Source organism: Aureobasidium namibiae, assembly GCF_000721765.1.
Source record: "Aureobasidium namibiae CBS 147.97 unplaced genomic scaffold scaffold_31, whole genome shotgun sequence".
NCBI lineage: Eukaryota > Fungi > Ascomycota > Dothideomycetes > Dothideales > Saccotheciaceae > Aureobasidium > Aureobasidium namibiae.
Genome location: NW_013581178.1, coordinates 1 through 27,937, shown reverse-complemented (window position 1 = coordinate 27,937; position 27,937 = coordinate 1). Strand labels below are relative to the sequence as shown.

Here is a 27,937-nt window from a genome sequence, read left to right as displayed (position 1 = left end):
CGGTTGCCGAGAACCATTGATCAATTGATCGTCAGGATGCAGACGAGCAGGGTCGACATTTCGGCATCGGCTTCTGACGGTACGGCAATAGTCTTTCCCCATGGAAACGTACATAGTAGACATGGGCGACAGATTGTCTGTGTATGTGGAATTCATGTGTATAAACACGATCTCGTCGTTATTCCTTCATCGTCTTCTCGAATATCTCTAGATTGATTCCGTGGTTGTACTTTGTTAAAGTTCAGCGTACAAGACTCACCACGTCGAGCCACGCTTACAAGGAACGATGGATTCTAACACCTTACAAAGACTACCGGACCTGATTCATGGTATGGCCAAAGATGGTTCAACTCTGTCAGACTTGCTAACAGAAGAATATAGTAAACGACCCATTATTCAAACGTTATGCCAATTCAGGAATACAAGTCCCAGACACATACCCTGGCGTCTCCAATTTCATAAACACCACAGCTGTTGCAATCTACGGCGACGCATCACATCCTGTTGCTTTTCGCCTGGGAAATGGTGGTGCTGGTCATACTGGTATCCTTCGTCTACTCTGTGAGACCTTCATCACTTCTCGAGGAGGCGGCTTTTCAATCGAATGGGTATCGAACCACAGTCGGCACTCGCAGGTGGCCTTGCTTGGAGATATCGTTCAAGTGGCTTTGACGTATGAGCCTGCTTACGAGGATTTGTCTGTTCGTGAGGGCTGGGCCAAGAGGGTGACCAAGGTGTTCAATGACCATTTCATCTTGGTTGGGCCGGAGTCTAATTTAGCTGGTGTGATTATCGACGGCAAGATCTCAGATGCCATGAGAGCTATTGTGACATACGGTTCCTCACGTCCACAAGGTCAGAAGACCGGAGTCTTCCATACTCGAGGCGATGGATCAGCAACTTTCTACAAGGAGCTCGCCCTCTTCAAGCGTGCTGGCATCGATGTAGTGACGACAAAGTCGTGGAGAGTCACCAAACCAGGGACACCGTATGAAGCCTTGATGAGGGCGGATCGCGAAGGGGCTTACATCATCACGGATCGAGCAACATATCTGACAGCCAAGCGTGACGAAGTGTTGGCGAGCACAGTACCGTTGATCGAGGGTGGTCCCGAACTGCTCAATCCCTGTTCAGCACTCATCAATACTAGAGCTCCCCACAATGCACGAGCGAGGGAGTTTGCTGCTTGGCTGGGGGGCGAGGAAGTTCAGCAGATAGTCAGAAGGTACGGGCAGGAGTGGTCTGTCGCAACGCCCATCTTCACACCTGCGACCCAAGACGATATGATCAGGGCAGAAAGATTGGTATCAAAGCTGTAGGAAGACTGAAGGATATGATTCAACTGTTCGTCCAATCATGCCGACTATCATCTGTGATCGTGCGTGTCATCCTCATCATCCCATCGTGACAGTAATCGATTAAGACTGGTCATACGAGATACCATCGGCTTACAGGACTGTCCACGTAATCTTCTTTCTGGTTACCAGATGACTTCAGCACGCTCGGGCATTGACGCGACGGTGTCTGGTCGGTCCCGATAGATATTGGGTTTATCTCGCGGTCGGTCTTTGCAATGTTGAGAGCAACCATTAGCGTCCAAGAGATGGCGACCGAAAGGATTCCTATGGCCGTAGCAATAGCTGATCATTACCATAATCACATGCAGGACCAATATTGAGGCTGCTTCGGTTAGAGGTACCGTGTTTTGCCGTCAAAAGCCGCTGCGCCTGTCGCTCCAACAAAGCTTATCCTTACCGACCAGAAGTCTTGTAGTGCTTGGTATCACGCAAGACTGAACGAGTCAGCCGTATATCCGGGAGAGAGGTCAACGCCTCATCGCCCCATGGGGATCTGCTTGCGGGGATGCAGAGCACATCTGGACAATGGGTATCCCCGCTCGCAGAGCAGCAGTGCCCGACTGTGAAACATCGACCGACCATATGCTTTCACTTTAGCTGTCGCCGATCGCATTTGATCAGACACCGGCGTCAATCGTCTATAAATGACTCCTCGTTGCAACATCTCTCCAGCTTTCCAGTCGCTATCACAGCCAGGCTATCCTCCAATATGTCTTCTTCACCAACATACATGCGCCTCAAGGGCCAGAACCTAGTCTATGCAGTCACACTCTCTTGCTCTCTTGGCTTCCTGTAAGCATCTGTCAAACCAAAACGAATCATCGAAGCTGACATATCACAGGCTTTTCGGTTACGACCTGGGCTTCATGGGGGGACTCACCACATCCCCAGAATTCCTCGCGACCTTTGGCAATCCAGATCCAACACTCCTTGGCTTCTTAGTCTCATCTTACGAGATCGGAGCTTTGTTCGGAGCAGTCTTTGTGTTCCTGCTTGGAGATCGCTACGGTCGTAGGCCCATCAAGTTGTCCGGAGCCGGTGTCATCTCGAGCGGCGCAATCATCCAGTGCACCTCATTCGGCGTTGGTCAATTCCTCGCTGGTCGCATCATTGCTGGCTTCGGTCTTGGTATGATGACTTCAGTCATTCCAATCTGGCTTGCCGAGTGTGCTGCACCAAAGTCTCGTGGACGTATGATTGCCATGCAGCTGTCCAACCTCATCATGGGTCTCATCATCGCCAACTGGCTTGACTATGGTATGGCTTCCTATGCTTCCAGCATTCAGTGGCGATTCCCTTGCGCTTTCCAGATTGCATTCTGCATCTGTATCGCCTGTCTCGTACCATTCCTGCCAGAGTCACCTCGCTACCTGGCAAAGAAGGGAGACTCGGCTCTCGCTATCAACAATCTTGCGGCTCTGCGTGGCATGACTCAAGACGATCCCGAGTTGCAGCAAGAGATGAAGGACATCGAGTACATCGTCGAGGTCGAGCAGCGTGAAGAAGGCACCTGGAGTGATGTGTTCAGGGACGGAGGCATCAGTGGCTCCACCCGGGTCCTCATCGCTTGCGTCGCCAATGCACTCCAACAACTCACTGGCTCCAATGTCATGTCCAGCTTTGGACCATACATCTTCCAAAAGTCGATTGGCATGACTCGCCACCAGGCGCTTTTGGTGTCGGGAGGTCTGCAGGTTTTCTTCTTTGTCAGTAGTATCATTCCTTGGTTCATCATCGACAGAGTTGGGCGGCGCCGCCTTTTCCTGTTCGGGTCGACTGGTCTCGCGATCTGTATGGGGTTGTCGGCTGTCTTTGTTGGTGTCAAGGGCAACAAGAGCCTGGGCTATGGTGCAGCTGTCATGCTGTATCTCTACCAGACTTGCTTCACAGTCGGTTGGATGAGCAACATGTGGGTTTGTAAGTCGAAGCTCCATCCAATGCTCACAAGCATTGTGCTAACATCGTTTTAGATCCTTCTGAGCTTTTGCCTCTCAAGCTTCGTCTTCGTGGCGCCGCACTCTCGGTCGTGTTCCAGTGGCTTGCCACTTTCCTCATCGTCGAGATCGTTCCAATCATGATCAGCAACATTGGCTACAAGTCATACATCGTCTTTGCAGCCATCAATGTCGCAACCATCCCAATAGTTTACTTCTTCTTTGTCGAGACCGCCGGCCTTCCTCTCGAGGCAGTTGATATCCTGTTCGCAGACCGCGACGGCAAGCGTCCCAGTATCCTGCAAGTCGTCCGAGCCAGCAAGAACAAGGAGTACATGGCCGAAATTGTGTCTAGACTACACATGGAGGCAGACATTCAGGTTGAAGTCAGGAAGGGCGTCAAAGAGGACATTGAGTTTGTCGAGAAGGTAGAAGCTTGACTGGTTGCGCGGTAGCCAATTTGTACGTCTATGCAGCTGCTCAGATATCCTTGTTAATACGTACACTTTGTATCGGCGTTGCCTCGCTTCGAGTCCACATTCTTCTCGCTGCCATCGAACTCATATGAGAAGGAGACGTGTTCTCGTGAACTAGCTAAAAAGAAGCTCGGCCGCAGCGGTGCTGCATCCAGATAAGGAACACGAGGGGGCAAGAGGGGTCAAAAGGTTACCCCACCAAGCAGAGCCCCACCAAAACCAACACGTTTCCGACACTTCGAACCAAACGCGTCCTTCATACCACTCTCTCTTTCGTTTCAATCCCAAAACATCCAAAGAATGGCCGCAGAACCCACCGACATCGACAGCATCCTTGCCGCCGTCCCACACCTGTCTCAAGGGCCCGGTGGTGTCGTCGCGGTCGTAAAAGATGGCACGCTGCTAGGCCAACGCGCCTGGGGCTACGCCGACCTCGACAACCGCATCCCAATGTCAACCAAGACCCAGTTTCCCATCTGCTCTATTTCGAAGCAGATGATCTGTTTGGCTATGCTGTCGCTTTTGGAAGAGCCTACTGCTGAGATGGAAGAGCGCAAAGTGGATGTGGCACAGCAGTTCGAGGATGAGCTGCAGAGGTTGCTGCCTAATCTGAAGTGCGGCGCTGAGGACGGAGCCAAGGTGGCTGATTTGTGCAATATGCAGTCGGGTATCCGTGACTATTGGGCACTGTGAGTGGCGTATGTGATGTTTGTAGAGATCGAATGCTGACAGTGTTGCTACAGAACCACTCTCTGGGGCGCTCGTCCTGATGACAAATTTTCTTTGTTGCACGACGCTCCCAAAGCGCTCGAGCGAATCAAAAGCTATCACTTTGCTCCTGGCACTGAGTACTCTTACTCGAACGTGAACTTCCACGTACTTGGCCGGATCTTGGAGAATGTATCTGGAATGTCACTTGCTCAGCTGCTCGTGCAAAGGTTGTTCATTCCTGCAGGTATGAAGAACGCCAGCCTCTGCGCAAACACCAACGGCCTTCCTCTGCCCATCGTCGGATACGAGGGCAACCCAAAAGTCGGATACTTTGCCGCCACCAATCGCATCGAGTGGGGTGGTGATGCTGGTATTGCATGCTCGCTGGAAGACATGATCGCCTACGAGATTTACCTGGATAAGAGCCTCAAGGATAGTTCCAGTCCGTACGCTCAATCAATCAAAGACCAAGAGTACAGAAACGGCACACCAGCTAGCTATGGATACGGACTCAAGAAACTCAAGGTAGCAGGGCATTCAGCCATTGGTCACGGCGGCGCCCTCCGCGGGTTTCGACATGCAAGGATGCAGTTTCCATCGGAGCGACTTTCTGTGGTCGTCATGCACAACTTTGAGACATCACCCGGTGCTCCCGCCGAGTACATTGTCAAGAAATTGTTGGGTACAAAGGAGCCCGAGCCCCAGACGATTGCTTTCCCCGCTGCCTGGAAGGGACACTACCTGGATGAAGAGACGCAGCTCTACGTTGGAATCGAAGAAGGCGACAGAGAAAAGCCTGGCACGATTTCGGTCAGCTACGGCCCTGGCACGGGAGGTGAAGTGGCCAGATTGACGTCGGAAACGGAAGCGAAAGCCGATGGCATGAAGCTCAAGCTCGAGGGCGATGTTCTGCACGTGGAACGAATTGACGAGAATCGGAGCTTGCGGGCTGTGCGTCTGAAGGCTGTTGAGAAGAAGGACTTTGGTCAGACCTTGAGCGAAGGCGTGGTGGGAGTGTATCGCAACGAGGAATGCGACAGTACCTTCACAGTCAGCGGAGAGCGCGGTGCCTTGTACGGCTCGTTCGACGGCTTCCTCGGACGCGGACCCATCTGGACCATGAAGCAGATTGGGACCAATCAAGTGTGGGCGTTGGGTAATCCTCGTGGTCTTGACTCGACACCGCCCGGAGACTGGACTGTTGTCTTCAAGGACGAGAAGGATGGCAAATGCAGCAGCGTCAGCGTAGGGTGCTGGCTAGCCCGCAAGGTCGAGTACGTCAGGCAAGACTAGTCTGTCGCGGGCTGATTGTACATACAAGACACTCGAGATGAGGTTGCGGAACACAGTAGACGTTGTTTGATTCGTAGATTCATTCATGAGGCTCGTGATAGACGTGACTGAGGTTCACCACTCAATGATCTTCTCGCTCTGCCAGAAGCCGCCCGAGGAGCCGTTGATGTCGTCGAGAGCGAGCATGACGGGAGTCTTTGCGCCCTGATCTGGGGTCTTGACGCCGTTGCCCTTTGTCATGTCGGTGTTGACGTAGCCCGGGCAGCAGGCGTTGATCAGGACCTTGTTGTTCTGGGCAGCGATGGCCTTTGTGAAAGCCGTTGTGCCCGCCTTGCTGACAGCGTATGCGGCCGATGGCCATCCCAGCTCTTTCTCGTTGCCATCTTGTACGGCCTTGGTGAAGTCTTGCATGAGGGAGGTGCAGTCGGCGACTTGAGACTTTGAGGCGGCGATGAAGGCGTGGCGGAGTTCGGGCGAGTACTTGTTGAGCTTGCCGGCCATGGAGCTGACGTTGACGAGGCGGCCGCCGTCGCGGATCAAGGGCAGGATGGACTGGGTGGCTTCGAGGGTGCCGTAGTAGTTTGTGGCCAGCGTCTGCTTGACGACCTCGGTGTTGAAGCCGTCCATGGCGATGCCGGCATTATTGATCAGGATGTCGATGCCGTCGGGGTGAGTGTTGCGCAGGAAGTCGCGGAAGTTGTGAATGCTGGACTGGTCGCTGACGTCGAACTGGTGGAAGGTGATTGTTGTGTCGCCGCCGTGCTGAGCGAGGACTCTTGCCTGCTTGAGCTGGGGGTCGTTCTCGAGAGTCTTGACTGCTTCGGCGCCTCGCGAGGCTGAGCGTGCGCAGAGGTAGATGGTCAGAGGGCCCTGCCGGAGAGGCGATGAGGGGTATGTGAGGGCCAGATTGCGCACTGTGAGGCTGTCAGCGGCGAACAAGCAAAGGTGCGACTGGAAGCGTCGCTTGGTGGAGAAACGAGAAGGCGAGTGGGACCGACGCACCGATGGCAAGACCAATGCCCTTGTTGGCGCCAGTGACTGCTGCAACTCTCGATTGAACGGCCATGTTGACTTTGTCTTGACCTTGTTGTCGTTGAGCTGTTTGTCCATCAGCCAACCCCAAAGACGTCACCACGTCTTTTGGCCTGTGCTTTGACCACATGAGCACGCCGGGTAATTATTGCCGAGCATAGCTTGACAGGTGCCTTTTCTCTCGACAAGCTTACCATGCTATACATGGCTGTGAAATTATCCTGGGTACGTGGATGCACAGTCAAGCAACTGCAGTATTGGATGTGAGCATTCTTCCCTCGTCTTATGACGTCCGCCAGATCATGTTTTGTACTCACAAATGACATGAACAGTGTCTGAGTCCAATTGCCTGGACAACTCGTACAGCACTTCAATTTCGAGTCCTCGAAGAGTGACGAGTCCGCATCTTGGCATTCGACATGGCTGGAGGGGACAATGTAGATAGCCCAGTCTCAGCCGCCACATCGCGTCTCTCTGCTCACACGCCTAATCAATCATTCAACTACCTCGGCGCGCTCTTCGGCCTGATGGCTTGGACAAATCACTTTGGCATATCGTGCTGGAAAAGCGCCATACACCAATGCGGAATTTTCGAAAGCATGCCTAAAGTCGTTCACGGTATAGACTGTGGAGGACGCTTGGCCTTTTTTGCAGCCGTCGCCGGTTTGGCTTGTATTCTGTCTGGCTATGTGACAGGTGCAGCGCTATCACCGCTATTCCGTAGAGGCGCTGCTACGACCGTCGAGACAGCGTCCAGGTCGGACGATCCAAAGCAAATCAATTGCGAGTGATCAATCCCCCTTCAAGAACTTCGACATCAGAACTGCTCGAACACCCAGACAAAATGACCACTGGTCCTGACACGGACGTAGCAACTCACGGCTCGCACTTGGGACTCGCGACATCATTATAGCAAGGACAGAATCGACATACAAGGTCAGCAACCAAAAGCCTCTACAGCTGTGGTTCCGATCTCCTGAAACTAATCTTCTACTCCGACTATTCTTATTCCTCTATCTGCTTCACCGGCATCCAAGCACAAACAGGAGCAATTCTGCGGTTCGACTCTCTAACTCCAGCAATCGTGAAGAGAGGGGTTGCCCTCGAAATTGGTTCCAGAACCATCCCACTCAGCGATGAGATAACCACCAACGTGCGGTGTGCCATACGTCGCCTGGTCTTGCAACTCGAACGAATACTTGTCTCCAGACTGCGTGTAATATGCCCAGTACGCCCAATCATACGTTATCTCGCCAATAGAGTCGTCAAAGTTTTGATTGGCGATGCTGACACGATCCAAATATTCAGGGCTAGTGTACGAGTATTTGACACCGGATTCGGCAACATCGAAACACGTCGACATGTTGATGCAAACAGTCACCGAGTGTCTCCAGGATTGCGATCGTCATCTTTTTTGGCCCAGAGACATTGACGACATCGTCAAACATCCAGAGCTCCAGGTGTTGTATGTTGACATTCTTCTTTCTTGCTACCGCGTGGATGTCTGCAACAACTCTGTCGACTACGCGCGAAATCAAAGAGAAGATGATGCTGCTGACACTGGACTATCTAGTCGACTTCTCTGTAGTCATTAGATTCATGCAGATCAAGCTGCTTTGATTTCCAACAGTCGGAGCCTCTCGGTGACTTGGTGCTCTACATCTGCGAGCTCACGCTTTGTTATTCAGAGTTTGTGTCGGACCCAGCAGCACTTGTAGCCAAAGCAGCAGTGGATACCGCCAGTAGGCTGATCATTAGACCACTAGGGCAGGGAGAAGCCAGTATGAATACTGGTGACGAAGTTCGACGATCACTTCCTCAAATCTTCAAGATCCTATCAAAGCCACCTCGTGCCCTGTCACAAGTATGCTAGAGAAGAAAGATCTAGTGTGGCTTGGGCTGTCAATGGATTTCGGCCAGAGTGTGGCTCCACATATAGGAGATACCAAAAAGCGTGCAGTCTTGTATAGTAGAGCTAGAGGGTATGCCAGGATGTTGGCAATACAGTTCGTATAAGAGGTGCTGCAGTTCTGGAGGATTGGGATACCGGATTGGTAGGGGTGGTCTGGATGTATTCCTCTTTCTGGAAAGCCTGAACGTAGGAAGGCTCAATGCATCAGTAAGCCCTAGCCGCTACGGCCTTGCATGGTGCAATCAAATGTCTCTCAAATCCTTACTGGCTTCGATTTGCTGATGTTCAAGTATTCCTTGTTGCAATTCGCACATACCGTTCTTCCATAATCGTTGTGCGCAAATCCAATGCTCCGAGCATCTAATCTCTGAGAGATTCGGGTTGGCGCTTTCCTCAACGACGTCAACTTCGCTCAAGCGCACGCGTCTAGGAGACAGCAGTTGGTATGATTGGTTGATCTCTGCTGGCTGGTAGCCGCTAGCGACGACAGCATATTGCATTCCAAGCAGTACAATCAATGCCGTCCGTGTGATCGGCCCCGGTAGGAGGAAATCCTGCCCCTATGATCCACCAAGCAAGCATTGAGTGACTCTTAACACTGTCAATTGCACTTGTGCAGAAAATCAGCCATCCAGGAAGTGATATCGAATGTCAAAGGTGAGTCGTTCACCCTGCATGCTTCGTGTATAGCCTGCATACGTGCCACAGTCTTGTTCAGAGTTGGCCAATACTCGGCAAGTCGCATCATCATCATATAATTCTGCTCCAGATATTGCTTTGCGGCCAGGATCGACATCTCATCGGCGTCAAACACCAAGGTGTGCAGGTGGACAGCTGTGGCGACCGCAAGCATTTGGCCGATACAGGGCGCGCAGAAAAACGTCATATCCGAAGGAGTTCTCTTGAACCAGATGAACATCATTTCCGTCAATGCAGAAGCGTGTTGCCTGCAGCGAGCGACGTAATCAGTGATTTCTTCATCTTTGAAGTCCTTCGTACCATTCTGACGCCCACTTAAGAATTGGAAATAGATCATCTGATTCATCGCATGATAAAATGGATGTACGATCTCCATCTCATTAGCGCGATCCACGTCTTTGAATATCGCAGGGTTTTCGAGATCATTCTGTAAGGAGTGCGGCAGACACCGGAACAACTCGTCCATCTGGGACTGCAGGCTCCGGAAGTCGACCTCTTGAACCCTAATTTGATCATGTCTATAGTTCAGGTTGCGTACCATAGGGTATATTCCGAGGAGTGAGATCATCAATGCCCGCAAGCTTGTCTCACGTGTGGTGCTTTGAGCACCATGGTCTGCAAGGCGGATAGTGGCCAGATCGTCCAGTGGTTTGGGATATTGTGCCGGAGGGAACAAGCCTCGCGGAAATTGACATTCACAAGAATACCACAGATCATTTGTCCATGCCACCCAATACACTGTGAAAATGGCTGTTCGTCAGCGTCTCAGTAGTGTCATACAATCAGAGTCGAACTCACGTGAGATGTTGACTTCACGTTCGATAGGGTTTGTAGATAAGTCTGGTCGCTGAACCATCATCTGGGCTATTCGTGTCGCATGGGCCGCAAGCAGAATGTCTTGATCATGGAGGCCTTCAGCAAAGCTGCATGAACCCAGAAGACATGCACCTTGTAATGCAGATGTGCAGACCAGGTCAGTCCTGCTGTAGAAACCCTTCAATGCTGTATCTAGGAACGGCCGGCCTCTGTCATTTCTCGGGAATCCCGCCAACTGTGGATTGATGGAGAAACTGTGGGATGATCAGTAAATTACCCTGTATGTATGTGCAGTTCGTTCATGGAAAGACACACCGCGCAGCCAGAGACGCCATGGCTGATACGACATATCTAGGTATTGTACCGGCTTGCAAGCTTGTCATGAATGATGGTCGATGGAATAAAAAAGGCTGTTTCTCGTGTATGACGTCAAAATAGATGTTGACAAGCTCTGTGGTCAGAGCTTCATTTTCGAGTAGGGAAGTGACAGTCTCAGGGTTTTGAAAGACCGAGGACATGTCGCTCGAGTGGGCTGACTCAAAGGGACCGGAGCCGTTCTGTTGCACGGTTGCCGGAAAACTTGGATCGATATCGCAAATCAATCGCTTGGTCGTACACAAGACGCAGGGCTTCCCTGCGACGGTGGGCAAGCATTTTTTCTTCCTTGCGCTGCATGACAAGATTACATCGCTAATTCATTCTTTGTATCCATCTGAAGCTTACTGGCAGACTGAACATGAGGTGCGCAAGCGCATGGTCGGCGACGAGGTAGTGTTGACAGGAGTGCAGGTGGCGCCTGGTATTGGAGGGCGAAAAAGTTGGTCAGCTTCCGCCGAGGACGAACGTTTCGCCCCCACAACAACAGCGACATTTGGGTTTTCTCCCGACTCCTCACCATCTAACATGATAACATCCAAGTGACATGCATAGCAGTCTCTGACGATGCGTGCCTCGTCTAGGATTGCGCTCGCACCTAGAACGCTTTTGACTGCAGCTGCGTACATGCGCGGGTCACGACCCGACACAATCGTTCAGGACCCATCGGGGACGAAAACCTTTAAAGCAGCTATCAAAATTTACAGATAAGTGTAGTCCCTCTTCTCTGACAACAATGCTCTGATAGCCTCGCGTGGGCTGATAGGCTCTCTTCCGAGAATCTCGCCCATCAACGGATGCGTCGTGGACAACGCTCCGGCGACGATATCATCCCACACGATGGCAACCGTTTCGAAATACTCTTTACCTTTTCCAGTTCCTTCATGCTGCAACAATTTTCTGCGAAGGAAATTATCGCGATCAACGATCCGAAATTGGACTCGACGATCCGTTGTCTCGTTGATGACATCAACCATCTCTTTAGCGGTGATGGTCGCCAGGGCAGTAAACAGCACAACCTGATTCTCATAACCTCCACTGATCATAATACGGGCGGAAGCCTCGCCCAGGTCAGTCCGAGAGGTATATGCTGCATGTCCATCGGCGGGAAGGACAACCTCAGTCGTATCAGGATACCAGTCCAGGAAGAAAGGGAAAGCCTCTGCGTATGCTCCTTCCCTAATGGACGTGAATGTCACACCGGACCTGGCAAGGTTAGCTTTGTCGAGAGTCATTGTGTGTTACAACATCGTACTCTTTGAGCAGTCTCTCTGTCAGAATATGGTCTTCTTGTGGGGGCGACTTCGCGTTGTCCTCGAGACCTCCAAAAGCAAGGGATGTATACCATATCTGAAGTCGTCACGTCCGTTATTGATCTGTCATTTTCACAATCACAATAGAGGCCGGATGACGTACATGCTTCACTCCTGCCTTCTTTGCAGCGGCTACAACTCTTGTGTGCTGTTCCAATCGGTCTGTGCCGTAGGAACTGACCATGAGTAGATTCTCGACATCCTCCAAGCCTTGGTCCAACGATTTTTGATCCTTGTAGTTGATGTGGCGAAATGCTATCCCACGATCCTCGAACGAACTCCTGTTAGCAGCTTTGGAGGACGCAGCAGCAAAATCCGAGGGCGAGACATTTGCAACAAGATAGCGAAGAATCTGCCCACCGAGACCTCCGGTCGCGCCCGTGATTAGGTACTTTACGGGCATCTTATGTTTGTCGTGTCAAGTTGGTATGATTTTTCGAATAGTGTCAGAGGACCCGTGGGAGAGAGGTAGTCTTACATATTCCTGACAAGCCTTGCTCTAACCAGGTCTTCAAGGCATTTGATTGCTAAGCTAGATCTTGGTCCATGGATTGTTCCGTCATGATACACTGCTGTACATTCTCATCGAAGCCACCAAAACCGCCAAAGCTGACAAAGCCGTCAAAGCCGACAAAGTCGTCAAAGCCGTCGTCAAAGCCGTCAAAGCCGTCAAAGCCGACACAACGTTCAAAGCCGACAGAACATCTAACGTCGTCGACACCGTTGATGATCGACAAGCTCGAGGCCGGCAGAATTCGACGCAACAATGCACATTCTAGTATGCCTGGATTGCATAAGCAGCCGTCTCTAACACGATAGAAAGTTCTGCTGCCGACTCCTTATGGCCACACATTGGTAAGCAACACCGAACCCTAGCGGCCTACAAAAGAATGCCCAGCCGGCGACGATTGGGTCCCAGCTCCCAAATACATCATTGAACTCCTCAATTCCCCAAGGCCTGACAATTCGAGACAACCATGGCTCCTACGATCCTCATCGTGGGCGCGACAGGAAACACTGGCAGAGGTGTGACCGAGACTCTGCCTTCTTTGTTGAAGGCCTCAAACAGTCTCGCCGGTCACAGGGTCCTCGCCCTGACAAGAGATGCTAAGGGTCCCGCCGCCCAGAAGCTTGCTACAATCTCTGGAGTCGAAGTCGTCGAACAGAACTGGACCGAAGTCACCGCCGAATGGTTACGCCAGCACCAGGTCGTCCGCGCCTTCATCGCATCGCACAACGCACCTAATCAGTTCATCGAGGAATCAGCCTTCCACGTCGCTGCCTTGAATGCTGGCGTCGAGTATGTTGTCCGCATTTCCACTACCGCCGCCACTGTCCACCCGAACTTTGGCTCATACTACCCACGCGCCCACTGGGCCATCGAGGCTATGCTCGCTACACCAGAGTTTGCCAACATGAAGTTCACATCTCTTCAGCCGAACGCTTACTTGGACGGCTATCTCTATGGCGCCGCTGCGTACATCAAGCAATACAAAGAGACCGGTCAGCAGGGCACTCTTAGCCTTATGATGGCGGAAGACACACCTGTCGCACCGAACGATCCCAGCGAGGTTGGAGCCATCGCGGCCCATCTTCTTGCTGTACAAGATCCTGGCTCTCACAACGGCGCCAAGTATGTCATCAATGGTCCCAAGGATATTACTGGTCAACAGATTGTGGATATGGTCGAGCAGCATATCGGTACGAAAGTGCAAGATGTGGTTTACCAGGATCTAAGCTTCTTGGACGGACTTGTGGCCAGCGGATTTGGCGGGCCTGGACAGTCGAAGACTGTCATGGCGTCCATGAAGTATGGTCTGATGGTTATGTGGGATGGTTCCTGCAATGCCGCAGGTACGAGCAAGGAAGTTCTCGAGATTGGCGCACCGAAGCGCACTCCATCCGAGATGCTTGATCGCTTGCTACAATTCTAGATATGGGTTCATAGCTAGAGATTAAGAGAACTTACGCTAGATCTATAAAGCCTTAACAACATCAAGCTATCAATAAGGCAGCTTATCTATAATAGAAGACGTCTCTACATTTTCCCTACCCCTAACGCAGCTTCCCTAGAGTTCTAGATAACACTTGCCTAGTCGTATGGCGGCATCATCATCTAGGCAAGAGAGTGAGAAGCATTGCGGATGTTAACAGCCTGACGTAGACAAAGCAAGCTCTTCAACATCCTCCTTATCCTGCGACATGATTTCCGCCCATCCATGATTTCCGCCCATCGCCCTTCGCTTCTCGCGTGTCGAGTCGTGATGTGTCTCGACGATGGACTGTCGAATTTGTACAATGTAATCAGTACTGCAACGATGCCGACTGTGTCATCACACAAGACCGAGAGGATGTCCAAGAGGTTGTTACTCAATCTTTCGAAAAGCTCGCGCGATCCTTGGAATAACCGACAATTACTGCTGGCCGGACGACATTGCAAATACTTTCGCTCTCGGGTGGCAGCTCTGCCGTGAAGCTCGATCTCAGGATGCTCCGATCGCAAGCGAGACTTCGCGATTTGCTTGCCGCGTAGCAAGACAACCTCTACTGATGGACTCACTGTTTAGCTAAACATGAATTGACGGCGTGATCTCAATCTCAAGGGGCGAGAATTGCATGAGCAAGTATAGACCTGCTCACGTCTGCCGTTTGCACTTATTTGAACCGGCCGAATAGTGACTCTACCCGCGATGCGAAGGGTACCGCAAATATCTCGGAACGGTATCTGACGGCCTGACTGTTTTGTGCGAAGTTGTCAGCGCAGTGATCAAATCAAATCCAGCAACCACATACAAAAGAGGATATAGACGCCCACGATGTCTTGTGTCCCACGACTGCCGATAGTCACTGAGGCAGAGCGACCGCTGAGCACCTTAAAGAATTACACGGCCGCTACTTCTATTCCGTTTATGCACCGTTACAGTCTCGAAGACACACTGGCAATGCCAAATTCTGTCTGGCAAGTGCAGATATCAAGCGGAACGACAAACGTGTCATGATCACAGCCCTAGGACAGTGCTTTAGAACGCGTGTCACAGTAGGTCAGGACGAAATGAACCTTGATCACGCGCTGACAAGACTGTTTTCGGTCAGAGTTCTGTGCAGCAAGAACGCTTTTATGCATTAGGTTTAGGCGGGGATTAGCATAAACACCACATCAACGAACTCGAAAGGCTGCTCCGATGACGATTAAGGCCAAGTATTGTAATTCTTCGCCTTCGCTTCTTTATATCACTGCTTCTAGAGCCGTAAGCCTTCCGTAGGGGCCACTCCTATTAAGCTACACTCTTAAGTAGTCTCTAGCCTACCTAATATTATCTAAACATTCTTAGTAAGAATGGAGCCGAAAACGGTTAGCGTTATCCGAATCGGGTAATTTTGTAAGTAAGAATAGAGAGTAAGAATAAATAGTCTAGATTTCGACTAAAAATAACTTATAATTACTTAATATTTTATAGAAGTAAGTTTATAGTATAAATAAATAATAACTATAAGTACTTTATTTATCTAATACTACTTTAGCTATACTAGAGCTAACTAGCCTTTAGATAAGTTATACTAGATAGCTAGAGATCTATCGTAACTATTAGCGTAATATCTTAGTACGCTTAATAGAAATTAGGCCTTAATAGCTTAATAGCTAAGATATATAACTTAGCTACTATAATAGTATAGATATGTTTAGCCTAGTAAATAATAAGAAGCATATATATATTTCCTCCTATAAGCTATTAACTAAGCTCTTAACTATTATAGAAAGACATTATAATATACTAGTAAGCTAATTCCTTACTAGCTTACTAGTATAGAGTCTAACGAATTCTACTCTTATTTATTTATATTTCTTAGTTTAAAAGTAAGTCGTTTAATAGTATTAATAGTTATAAAAAAAATTCGCTTTTAGAATCTACTATCTACTAGCTATTACGTAGGAATTAGCTTCTAAGATTAAGCTCTTAGTTAACTAACTATAGTAGCTTAGTAAAGTCTAAGATAACTAATGCTAGAACCTTATAGAATCTAAATCTTATAAAGCCCTCTATAGTTATAATATTATAGAAAAATCCTAATTAAAAATAGTCTTTCTTTCTTAATATAAGACTTTTAGCTATTTATTTTATATTCCTATACTACTAAGTAAAAGGTTATTTATAGTATGTTTCAAGAGCTACGTAAGGGTAGTTTATTAACCTTACTATAGTATAATAGACTATTAACGCTAATATATAGAGACAATTAGTAGTAATATCTTAATTATAAGTGCTATAGTTAGTAGTAAGAGCAGATTAAAAGAGCTTAAGTATAGAAACGTAGTATATAAATATAAAAGGGAAAAGATACCTAGTTTAGTATTATTAGAGATAAATATATAAACTTACTTACTATTATAGCTAACTATTCTCTTAGAAAGAATAACTAGTTATAGGGTTAGACTTATAAAGAGGAGTGTTAAGTAAGTAGTAAAGTAAGTAGTATAATATATAGTAGTATATACTAAAGGGACTATTAGAATAACTAACTAAGTTAAACGTAGGACTTCCTAGTAAAGACCTACCTACCTATATATCTTATAGATAATAAGTGTATATACGTTACTCTATATACTCTATTATACTCTATTAAGTAGAGTAGTAGAGTGGGGTAAAGTATATAGTGTGTTTATATAAGGTGCTCTATTATACTAAGGTATAGAGAATAATAGAGTAGGTTATATAACCCTATTATTAGTAGGATTATAACACTTACCTAGGCTTTCTAATAATTTAAAGAGTAGTCTTAACTTTATTAAGGTTATTATAGTGTACTAGAAGATACTAATTATAATATACGCTATTATAGTATTCGTACGAGTTAGAGGCTATAGTTATAATAATGTCGTAATTAATAGTAGTATAGTTAGAAGGCGTCTTAAGAAGCCTATAATAACGTATCTAATCTCCTACTTATATAGTAAGTAGTAGAAGCACATTTATAGTTAGGCGTTATAGATAGTAGGCGTGTTATAGTAGTTAAGTAATAGTTATGTCTTATAAGGTAGTAAGATTAATGCGTATATAGCCTATAGGCGTTATATTATGCTTCTATAGTAACGGAATTAAAGAGAAGGTGTCTATAATAACTAAATAGCTGTAGCGTTAATAGTAATACTAATAGCGACGTTAAAAGTGGAGGAAAGAAAACACATGGGTCCTAGATTCTTATACAGTATGATAGGCTACAGTAGCCCACGAACATAATCGACATGATTGACGTCAGTCCGCGGATGTTCGGCAGACTTCTTGGCAACACCATTAAGAACAGGCAGATTTCCTCTACACTCGTGCAATCATTTTCCATCCACGAAAGTCTTCTACTGGCATCCAGATCCTATCGCGAGACTTTTATATCAGCACGAAGTCGAAGTCGGTCACCAGTCAGTCCAACTATGGAACCTTCGCCCCTCTTGCTCATCATATATACCCTCCTTGGAGTAATACTTCGTTTCCATCAAGTTACGTCCTCCCTCAACCTGCGACTTGATGCGGCCTTCAAGCTCTATTATGTAGTGGTTGTCTTGTTTCTTGGGTCCGACTGTTACCTGTTTACAAACTTCGCGATCGACATTATCGAGATTGCCTCCACATGGCGAACAGATGACCCAGCACTTTCTGAGAGGTCGTGGCTACTTTGGGTTTGTCTAGGAACAGCGGCAACAGCATTAATAGGCATGCTAGCTCTGCTCGTATACAACTTGGGCGGAAGCTGGAAATCGGCGAAGCAGAATTTCGCGACTGATCGCGCCAAGGCTGAAGAGGAAGCAAAGTCAATAAACGAGAAAAAAGTGGCAATCGGCGCGTTCACGCTCTACACATGGGTCTTCTTGTACTCGAAAGCTTTCTTCGACGCTGCGCTCTGGGCGATGGGATTGTTCGAGAAGGGGGAAGCCGAGCGGCAGATGGTGCCGCCTCTCTGGCACTCTCTTGGACCTAGCTAATAGGTAGGGGGACCTTTCGCAGAAAGGTCTCCCGGATTGGGTATAGCGGGGAAGCTTGGCAGGCCCAAACAGGAAATTTCGACGCGAAAGATCTTCCGAAAGACCCATTTTATAACTCATATAAATCTTGCTAAACATTCCCAGAAAAGAAGGTAAGTTACAATTTGGGCAGTGCGGCATTAATTGCACTATTCAGAATATTAATACAAGTGCTAGCTAATCATATATCGTCGCCCAAACTTAGTAGTAACGAATTCTAAAGTTCGCTAAGGCTTACGCCCGCACCTAGCAGTAAGTAAGGTCACCCTAACACCACATGCAAATGACAGTATAAAGATGTAAATAAGCAAGTGTATTACATTTCGAAACTATATAGTGATCTCTTCATTTTCTCTATCCGAAGAATTATAGACTACTCGGAGCAATCGATTAAATGCGCGCTTACGAGAAGAATGCTAACTAATCGACTTATCTTGCGCTTAGCTAGCAATAAGTTCCCGCTCGCTAAATTTGTGCTATCTAACTTCTTTAAGGCTAGCGACAGTAGGAATAAGGTCTACTTTTAAATATGCTAGTGCCCGTAAAGCAAAGCTACGATAAGAGTCGTAACAGTTGCGAACTAGGTGGCTAGACGAGGTGCTATGCTTTTCGAAGTACTCGTATATCTCTATAAATTTAGTAAATAACCGTATAAACTTAGGCCCATCGTAGGCTGCCACACTAGAGTCCGTCTACTAGGAGCGTAGTGCTTTAGGGTCTATACTGCTTAATAGTATGTCATCTAAAAGCTAGGATAGCCCGGCAGTAGGAGAACTACGAGGCGGTGTAATAGGCTCTATAATACGATGTCTACGAACTTTCTTTATGCGATGATTACCGGTCTAATGTACTACCGAGGGCTTAGCACCAGCATTATTAGACTTACTAGATTTACTATTAGACTTAATAATAACAGCTTCGCTATTTTCGCTATGTTACTTCTGTCTTTTAGGATCTAGTTCTCTACTAGTAGTAGTGTTATGTTATGCCGTAAGCTTTCTCTTATTTAAGATAGCTAGAGTAGACTTTAGAACTACTAGAACTAGTGGCTTTATCTTAAGACGATCTTATTTAATGCCGGTTATATAGGCGTTTACGCTCTTATTATAGGACTTAAAATCATTAAGTACTAATTTCGAGGTTTTTTTCTAACGCGTACTAGGCTTACGCTAGGTAGGGTCGATTCTTTTGTTAATTGTAGCTTACTAGCCGGCAATAGCTTCTATAATGTCTACCACATTAGCGTAGGTAATGGCAATATAGGTCGTTATCCGTTTCGAGAGATCTTTTACCGACTTAATAGGTCGTATAGACACCGGAATCTAGTTAAACTAATCTTCGCCCTAGTGCTTTATAATCTAATTAAGATGTGTTTTCTTAGTCTACTACGCTAACGAACTAACGACGACTATAACCCGGACGATATCGCCATTACTAACGTTAGCTAAAAAGGCTTTTTCACTCTATATGCTAGGATTAGGATAGGTGTTCTATAGGCTGTTAATCTACACCCACCGCCATACGTACGCCGCATTAACACTAGCATTTTCGGCTATATCGGCAGAAGCAGACAAAATTTCGCTTATAGCTTATATAGGTAAGATGTTTCTACTAGGATTATTAAGATAATCCTATAACGATACGTTCGCTTTATCTTATAACTTCCGTATACGTAGCTCTGTCTCGACTTCGTTAAGAGATATCATTTAGAGCCGGGCATTTATATCTCCCGCTTTAGCTCGGCTATAGAGCGATTAACCGGACCGCTTTTGTTATTATAATGTAGTTAGTAGGTTAGAACTAAGCATCATCTTAAGACTTAGAGGCGGTAGCACATTCTTAGTAGTAGTAGGAACTAGAGGTTACGAATGCTATAGCTATAGTTATAGCTAAGGCTAGGGTGGGGGTAGAGGCTAGACGACGGCGTCATTACTACTAGACTTAGCTAACGCATTTGAAGTGCTAGGGTCGAAGCGATATAGCGTATAAGCGCGGACGTGTTTAATACGCGCCATTCCCGAAACGCGTAGCGAACAGTAGTAGAGAGAGAGAAAGAGAGACAAAAGAATAAGAGGGGAAAAGGTAGATATTATAAGTAGGGAGTAAGGAAATAAGTATAGGTTTTAATAGAGTAATTAATCGGATAAGTAAGATAAGGTATACGATATAGAAGGAGGGACGGAGTAATTAGAGAAGAGGGCAAGAGATAAGGGAAATTAGCGCCGAAGCTACGTAGCTTAGACCCGATAAGGATCTATATCCGGAAAGCCGGGGAAAATCCCGCACTTAGCTAATATAACACTATCCCATTAGGTTAAGACATACGTAAAGCTAAGGTAAGCGAACGTATTATAAGCAGAAACTAAGGAAAAATTAACTAGGATTACGCGTAGGAGACGCGTTAGAGTTCTAAGGTTATATAGTGTTATCTCTTAGTACTTACTCTAGGTAAAGGGCAGAGAACGTATATCTACCGCGATAGGAATCTTAGACTCTTTACATCTCTCCGCTTATTCGTTCTAACCATCTCCTAATTTATAACATAGCTAGCGAGACAGATCCGACAATCGCTAATAATAGAGTTTGTATTCCGAGTTTTAAATAACGCTTCGACCGGCTCCTAGACCCTAGCCAGTCCGACCGCGTTAGTAATCGATTAGGACGACGCGTCTAATACCGAGCAACGCGTCTAAGAAGCCATCTCGACATTTATCTATCTACTAATATACCAAGCACTTATCTATAAAGAGTATAGATACGCTATAGATGCTATTAGTGGCCATCTCTAGAGATCCTATAAGGACATTAAAGGCAGAATTAAGACAGCCGTCGTATAACACTTTATCGGTTACGATCTTATATAGGTAGATAACATCATACTTCCTAAGGCCGGACGAGTAGCAATCGATTGTCTCGACGCTACGATTATAGGCTATAGCTACGAGTATAAGATCTAGTAGGAGGGTGACAGCATAAGCGACGAGTCTAAGACGGCTATCGAACCTAGCGTCTACGGCCACATCTCCACTAACGGAAAGAAGATCGTAGAGCATTGTCGTAAAGCTTATAACTAGAAGTCTACGGCCGAGGACCGACAGTGTTAGAGAGAAGTATACGTCTAATCTTTCTTAAAGGTTAACGGATACTAGAGATAGTTCGCCGTTAAGACACTCGACGAGGCTAAGAGAGAAGTAGTAAGCATAAGATAATCGCTCCTACGAGCTAAGTAGATTTAATTCGACGGCATTAAAGACGATTTCTAGAAGCTAAAAGAGAAATGGTAGAAAGAGTAGGAGATACTATTAGATAAGGTAGAGAAATGTAAGAACACCGGATGGTAGAATAAGATAAGATGGAGAGAGCATCTTAAGAATTACAATCTTATCTATCTCTCCTACGCTAGTCGGTTACCCGAGAAGGATAAAGAAGCATTACTTAGGGTAGTAGAGGTTATCGAGAAGATAGTTGAAAGAGGTGTCTTAGGACTAAGCTCGATGCCGGATAGGCTACGTCGTTAGCTACGGAGTGCCGCCATAAGCGAGGCCGATAAGAGACCGCTAGCCCGGCTATAGAACCCCGAGAGTTAGTAACGGTACGTCGGGTACTAGAAGCGAATGATTTGCTACTATCTACGAGTATGGTGTACTCGTAATGAGTTAAGCGGTAACGGTAGTGACGACGACGACATTAGAAGCAATACTAGCGACGCTAGAAGCGACACTAGTAATATAGGAAGCGATAGCGATAATGTAAATAGTAACGCCGACACCGATACCGACACTAACGACGACCGTAACGATAGGGACGAGAACCATACCGACAATACTAACGTAGATCCGTAAGACGATTAAGGCAGATAGTAACGGCAAGTATAAGATTAGATGTACGATACGTAGAGGCTCTTCCTATAGAATAACTAACTCGAAAGAGCGTTAGAGGAGGTATAGAGATTGATTATTCTCGAGGGAGACATATTATCTGTCGAGGATAAATAGATCCTAGCCATAGTCGAGCTTTATAAAGTGTTACTATTTAGAAAAGTGTGGAATAACCGCTTCGACAGCGCTATAATCCACTTCATAGCGGTAATAGGCATCGACGAGACTAACGCTCGGCTACGTGACGGTAACGACTACTTATATATGATCGCCGGGCTCGTATACGTGTCGAGGATCGTAACCGCCGAAGCTCTACTCCCGTTACTCGACCGCGAAAACTAAGGAGAGGCCGAATTCGAGGCTTTTCTCGAGTAGTAGAAGTAGTTTCTAGCCGACGGATTAATAAGCGTAATGGCAGATATGTTAAGCTTGCTAGCATACGGCAAAACGATTATAAAGAACTTCTACGCCTAGGGGAAACTGTACTAGACTTACGACGGAGTAGGCGTCGTTCTTAGTAGCATCGAGTTTATAGTCTATAAGTTTAAGCATATAGCACGCTCCGCTCTAGACGACTACGAGGACTACATATAGAGAAATCTTATATGGGCAGGCCGTAAGGAGGACCACTTCGTATTAGATCTCGATAGCATTACCGACGACATAACGGTTAAGAAGAGAGGCTAGTACTTCGGTACCGATCCGAACTAGGATCTCGAAGCATAAGGTCTCGACTAGATGTTAAAGAGGATACTAGGCTCGAACTACGGAAAGAAGATGCGTAGAGGTGACTAGTAGCAGTCGAGACTAGTAGCTAACTATCTTCGAAGGGTAGATAAGTTTAGGGAGTTATTTCTATTCTACGTGTACGTCTTAAGCGGTTAGCCTACTAGAGGAACCGAGATTACTAGTCTACGCTTCTATAACGGAGTGGCTAACCACCGTAACGTCTTCGTCTTAGACGGTAGAGTAATGACGGTGACGAGCTACTATAAGTCACTAGCGATGCTCGACATGCCTAAGATAGTGCCGCGCTTCTTACCGTAGAGACTAGGCTAGATTGCGGTCATCTATCTTACCTACGTACGGGTGTTCGCCGAGTTACTCTCGGTTCGAGTACAGTACGGTTAAGGATGGAGTAACTACATCTAGGCTAATTCGTACGGCCTATAGGAGACGTAGAAGCTTACCGACACGATAAAACGAGAGACGGCTAAGCGACTAGAGGCTAAACTGCACACCTAGAACTATAGACACGCTACCGTCTTTCTAGGTAGGAGATTCGTCGGACTAAGGTTCGCTAAAGGCTACCGAGAGGAGGCCGAAGATCTAGAGGAGGCCTAAGTAGGAGATAACGACGACGACATCGAGGAGGGCAACGCAATCGAGCTATAGAAAGCCGGCGGGTTCGGCACCGGTGCTAGTAGATACGCCGTTAGGGCGGACATCTTAAAGCATCTTAACTAAGAGTCGATTAACGTTTTCGGTAATCTTAGCGAAGGCTAGTATAAGTTTCTAGAGCTTGACTATAGAGATCCGAAAAGGAAGAGGAAGGCCGAGAGTAGTGACAAAGCCGATAGGATATAAACCGTCGACTTTAAGGGGTTAAGAAAGGAGAGAATGATTAAGAGACTTCCTATAGCAGTAAGGAGAGGTACGGCTACCGTCGCCGCTAGCCTAGTAGTAGATCTCTCGCCGTTCTTATAGTAATCCGAAAGATAGTAGAAGGAGATCGAAGACTTATAGATAAAACTTAAGGCGTAAGAATTTAAGCTAACGAGACTCTAAGAAGAGGAGCTATAGTAGTAAGGACGATAGCAACCTAGGACTCCGATCGTCGGCTTAGGTATCTACTCGAATAACAACGGACTACCGACCCTAATGATAGAGGGAAATAGGCACGACTCTTATAACGAATATGCTAACGACAAGAACGACAGTAACGATGTCATCTATATCTATAATGACGATAATGACCACTACTACCACTACGAATAGGGCTAGTAGCGCGTAGACAATAGTCCGATCGTCGAACGAAGCCGAAGACGGCGCGAGCGGCTATAACGCTATAGACGACCGACAGTATAGGAAAAGGAGAGAGCTATACGTAAAGCACTTAAAAAACTAATGGACGACGACGCGGTAACGATTAGATATAGATCGAAAGTATAAGGAGAAGCGCTCGGGAGAATTATAGACGGTAGGTTTAACGTTCTTACCGTCGTTCTACCGACAGCCGGAGGTAAGACTATACTCTTTACCGCACCCGCTTGTCTAGAAGAAGACGTCGGAGTAACCATCGTAGTGGTCCTATTCTATAAGCTTATCGACGAGACGGTATAAGAAGCATAGAAGACGGTAGGTAACTATAAAGAGTGGAGTTATAGCACGGTCGATCTAGTAGCTCTCGTAGTCGTTAGCGTAGACAAGATGTACGATCACTTCTAGTCGTACGCACGCCAGATGGTAGAGTAGGGCCGACTAAGACGAGTGGTGGTAGACGAGTATCACTTACTAGTAACTTCGTACGGCTAGAGACCGCATCTCGTCGAGCTAGAGAAGCTTAAGTTACTAGGAGTACCGATGGTGATACTAACGGCCACACTCCTAAGGTATATGGAGGTCGAGCTACGACGAAGTCTAGGTATCGGCATCGGAATGATGTCGCTTATATAAGCATATATAGCGCGAGAGAACATTACTTATACCGTTAGATAGGACATTAGTAAAGGTAAGCTAGTCGAAGAGACGGCTAGAGTATACGAAGAGGTCGCCGACGAGCTACGTAGCACTAGGAAAGAGAAGGCCGTCGTCTACTACCGTAGTAAGAAAGACTATGAGGAGATGGCGGAAAAGCTAGGCTACGGCTTCTTCTACGCCGGACACATCGACGGCGAGGAAACGCTAGAGTAGTAGAAGGCGAACGGCGGCTTTATCGTGTCGACGACGGCTCTTAGCACCGGACTTAACTATAAAGCTGTAAAGGCGGTTATCCACTCTAGACTACCGTACGGACTAATCGAGTTCGCCTAAGCATCGGGTAGAGTAGGTAGAGACCCTAACGAGAGAGTGGACTCGATCGTACTACTAGAGCAAGGGTAGGAGGAAGAAGAGTAACGGACGCGGGAGCGTTATAACGAGGCACTCGGACCGGACGGAGTAGCGATAATTAAGTACATTAAGATAGAGGGTTATTAAAGGCTCGTACTAGGAAGGTACTTCGATCCGGTAGACACGATTAAGGACTGTTACGACAGTAGTAGTAGCAACAACGACGACGACGACGACAGCGAGACCGATAGCGACGAGTAGTAGCATTAGTATTAGCATTACGCCCCTCGTAAGGCTCTATACGACAGGTGCGGAGGTAGAATGATCGCTATAGGTATAGAGCTAGTTAGACAGTCCGAAGTCGAAAAGGAGATGGTCGAAGAGGCTCTTAACGAGATGAAACTCGGCTGTCCGATATGTTAGATAAAGTCGGAAGCGAAAGACTTACATCTCGAGCACGGCGGCTAGGAGTGTAAGAGTCGAGAGCTAACGGTAATAGACGAAGCCGACGAAACGACAATTATTAATGTTAACACGTTCCGAAAACAGATTAAGTACGGTAAGGCGAGTAAGGCTTATAGGAAGTGCAGCATTAACTAAAGGATGTATAACACTAGGGAAGACGCCAAACGAAAGTGCTAATAGCCCGGCATAGCGGTACCGGTGTTAATAATAGCAGTCTAAGATCCGATTAGGAGAAACATTATCCGAAAGGCCGGCTTCGAACCAAAGCGAGTAGTAGAGGAAGAGAAGGAGGGGTGGAAGGCTTTCGCGTTATAGTGCGGACAAGCGCGAGATAGGCGGTTATAGGGAGAGATAGTAAGCAATTCGATATAGGTGGTAAAGGAATTTCTAGTGTATAAGAGCGGAGAGAGGATAAGGCAGTTCGATAACGATAGGGAAGACAAGTAGGCCGACGACGACGACCTAGACTCTTTCGTAGACATGGATATAGACGATAACGACTTCATTCTAGTCGATTCTAGGACTACGGACACCGCTATAGTAGGAGTAGTAGCGGCGACATAATAAGTAGATCGACTATAAGACCGATAAGAGGAAGAACTAGAATAGTAACAGCAATAGCAATAGCAACAGTAACAGCAATAGCAACAGCAATAGTAACAGCAACAGTAACAGTAATAGTAACAGCAATAGCAATAGTAGCAAGGATAGGAAGATAATAGTCTAGATGCCTGCGACACCGCTATAGAGAGACTAGAACAAGCTAGAAAAATACCTAGAGTGTCGAATCGTCCGATTTGTATAGAGATTAGTAGTAAAGAAGCGTTTAAAGCGAAGCTGTCGATATATAGAGGATGCTACCCAGTTTACACGGCGCGATTAGGTAGGACAGAACGTGCCCACACGTTATAGAGGGCTTATCCGTTAGTGGAGAAGCTAGAGTTAACGGAGAGGATAGAAGGGATAGAGAAACGACTAGTAGGAATGCAAATAGAAGTAACATCTAGTTGCAAAAAGTGCTAGAGACCGTATATGCTATATAAGCAGTATAGGCAGAGGCTAGGAACAGTAGGGGGAGGCTTAACGGAAAACAGATATATTAAGTAGGACAAAATATAGGGAGCGTAGTATAGAGAAAGAGGAGAGTTTAAAGGAGATTAGCGAGTAAGAGATAATCTTTAAGGCATAGTTTTAGGATTGTTATTTAGTTTAAGGGATAAGGTATAGGATTAGGCGGTTAAAGATAGAGGGTTAGAGGAGGATAATGGCAGCGACAGTATGACAGTGATATTAGAATGGTTAGCGAGTAAGAGTAAGGTAGGGTTAAGGGTAAGGGAAGGATAGGTATAGAGTAGCAAATTATGTAAGCTAGTTTAGGCTTAGGGGTAAAGTAGTGAAGTAGTAAAGTAGTAAAGTAGTAAAGTAGTGAAGTAGTAAAGTAGAAGTAGGGTAGTTAAGACAATGAAAAAGGAGTTAAGATTTAAAAGTAGATCTTATATAGGCGTATCTAGGTAATAAAAAGGGCAAAAGAGACAAGAGTAAACAGAAGGAGGAAGATATGATATGTATAATATGATGAGAAAGAAGTTAGTTAACCTAGTAGGTGTCCTAAAGAATAGAGGTTAAGTGGAAGAGTGAGGGAAAAAGAGAAAGCATAGCTAGCTAACCCTACAGGTGTCCTAGGGGAGGAGAAGAGGGAGAAAAAGTGAGGAGAAGAGACCTAGCTAACCCTATAGGTGTCCTAGGGGAGGAGAAGAGAGAGAAAAAGTAAGGAGAAGAGAGAGAAAAAGTGAGGAGAAGAGAGAGAAAAAGTGAGGAGAAGAGACCCGCCTAACCCGTAGGGTGTCCTAAGGGAAGGAGGAGGGAGAAGAGAGGGCAAAAAAAGTGATAGGAAGGGGCCCGCCCAACCCGTAGGGCGTCCTAAGGAAAGAGGAGGAGGGAGAGAGAAGAAGTAATAAGAAGAGAGCCAGGTAACCCGTAGGGTGTCCTAAAGGAAGAAAAGAGAAGAGAGTAAAGATGGAGAGAGGCCCAGGCAAGCCGTAGGGTGTCCCGAAAGAAAAGTAGAAGAGAGAGAAAAGATAATGAGAGTCCCACCTAATCCGTAGGGTGTCCTAAGGAAAGAGAAGGGGGGGAGAGAAAAATTGATAAGAAGAGACCCGGCCAACCCGTAGGGTATCCTAAGGGAAGGAGAGGTTATTTTTTTTTAAATTTTTAAGGACAGATGCCAAAATGGTAAGGCCCCAAGAAAGAAAAGAGGCGGAAAAGAGTAGAGAGAGATAAGGCAAGAAAGAAGGCCTAGGCCCAAGGTCCCGTACCGAGCAGAGATTAAAGAGGGGGTCGTAGTTAGGAAGTTAAGGCGTGTAGGGATTAACCCGAGCGCGAAGCGCAAAGGAGAAGGCCCCGCGCCAAGCGGAGAGTTAAAGGGGGGACGAGGTTACAGGTTATAGGTTACAGGTCACGAAGTTAAGCCGTGTAGGTGTCAACCCGAGCGGTGAGCGCAAAGGAAGAGGCCCCGCGCCGAGCGGTGAGTAAAAGAAAGGACGCGGTAGGTAAGCCGTAGGGCATTTAAAGAGGAAAAGAAATGGTAAGAGAAGGGAAGGAAGAAGCCGGC

General features: G+C 47.0%; 10 protein-coding genes across 10 annotated transcripts; 7 read left to right on the top strand and 3 right to left on the bottom strand.

Moving 5' to 3' along the window:
* Positions 1-286: 286 nt before the first annotated feature.
* On the top strand, positions 287-1,319 carry M436DRAFT_68257 (uncharacterized protein; the record flags this gene model as incomplete). The annotated part of the gene is made up of 2 exons (XM_013567024.1): positions 287-329; positions 418-1,319. The coding sequence occupies 2 exons, from the start codon at positions 287-289 to the stop codon at positions 1,317-1,319; spliced, it is 945 nt and encodes a 314-aa protein (XP_013422478.1).
* A 748-nt stretch (positions 1,320-2,067) lies between these two features.
* Positions 2,068-3,732, top strand: M436DRAFT_68256 (putative hexose carrier protein; the record flags this gene model as incomplete). The annotated part of the gene is made up of 3 exons (XM_013567023.1): positions 2,068-2,150; positions 2,200-3,275; positions 3,329-3,732. The coding sequence occupies 3 exons, from the start codon at positions 2,068-2,070 to the stop codon at positions 3,730-3,732; spliced, it is 1,563 nt and encodes a 520-aa protein (XP_013422477.1).
* A 336-nt stretch (positions 3,733-4,068) lies between these two features.
* Positions 4,069-5,772, top strand: M436DRAFT_68255 (beta-lactamase/transpeptidase-like protein; the record flags this gene model as incomplete). Its single annotated transcript, XM_013567022.1, has 2 exons — positions 4,069-4,457; positions 4,512-5,772. 2 exons carry the CDS (start codon positions 4,069-4,071, stop codon positions 5,770-5,772), a joined length of 1,650 nt encoding a protein of 549 aa, XP_013422476.1.
* A 114-nt stretch (positions 5,773-5,886) lies between these two features.
* Positions 5,887-6,838, bottom strand: M436DRAFT_58765 (NAD(P)-binding protein; the record flags this gene model as incomplete). The annotated part of the gene is made up of 2 exons (XM_013567007.1): positions 5,887-6,686; positions 6,775-6,838. The coding sequence occupies 2 exons, from the start codon at positions 6,836-6,838 to the stop codon at positions 5,887-5,889; spliced, it is 864 nt and encodes a 287-aa protein (XP_013422461.1).
* Positions 6,839-9,317: 2,479 nt separating this feature from the next.
* On the bottom strand, positions 9,318-10,905 carry M436DRAFT_58715 (uncharacterized protein; the record flags this gene model as incomplete). Its single annotated transcript, XM_013566996.1, has 3 exons — positions 9,318-10,165; positions 10,349-10,485; positions 10,547-10,905. Coding segments are annotated over 3 exons (1,344 nt in total), but the record flags the coding sequence as incomplete, so codon positions are not given.
* A 402-nt stretch (positions 10,906-11,307) lies between these two features.
* On the bottom strand, positions 11,308-12,322 carry M436DRAFT_58828 (NAD(P)-binding protein; the record flags this gene model as incomplete). The annotated part of the gene is made up of 3 exons (XM_013567018.1): positions 11,308-11,812; positions 11,862-11,956; positions 12,023-12,322. 3 exons carry the CDS (start codon positions 12,320-12,322, stop codon positions 11,308-11,310), a joined length of 900 nt encoding a protein of 299 aa, XP_013422472.1.
* Positions 12,323-12,896: 574 nt separating this feature from the next.
* On the top strand, positions 12,897-13,853 carry M436DRAFT_58808 (NmrA-like family protein; the record flags this gene model as incomplete). The annotated part of the gene is made up of 1 exon (XM_013567013.1): positions 12,897-13,853. One exon carries the CDS (start codon positions 12,897-12,899, stop codon positions 13,851-13,853), a length of 957 nt encoding a protein of 318 aa, XP_013422467.1.
* A 3,308-nt stretch (positions 13,854-17,161) lies between these two features.
* On the top strand, positions 17,162-18,524 carry M436DRAFT_68251 (uncharacterized protein; the record flags this gene model as incomplete). The annotated part of the gene is made up of 5 exons (XM_013567021.1): positions 17,162-17,857; positions 18,038-18,045; positions 18,156-18,184; positions 18,377-18,436; positions 18,469-18,524. 5 exons carry the CDS (start codon positions 17,162-17,164, stop codon positions 18,522-18,524), a joined length of 849 nt encoding a protein of 282 aa, XP_013422475.1.
* Positions 18,525-21,936: 3,412 nt separating this feature from the next.
* Positions 21,937-22,152, top strand: M436DRAFT_58711 (uncharacterized protein; the record flags this gene model as incomplete). The annotated part of the gene is made up of 1 exon (XM_013566995.1): positions 21,937-22,152. A coding segment is annotated over one exon (216 nt), but the record flags the coding sequence as incomplete, so codon positions are not given.
* A 672-nt stretch (positions 22,153-22,824) lies between these two features.
* M436DRAFT_86510 (uncharacterized protein) lies at positions 22,825-24,723 on the top strand (the record flags this gene model as incomplete). Its single annotated transcript, XM_013567025.1, has 2 exons — positions 22,825-22,836; positions 24,529-24,723. 2 exons carry the CDS (start codon positions 22,825-22,827, stop codon positions 24,721-24,723), a joined length of 207 nt encoding a protein of 68 aa, XP_013422479.1.
* Positions 24,724-27,937: the final 3,214 nt, after the last annotated feature.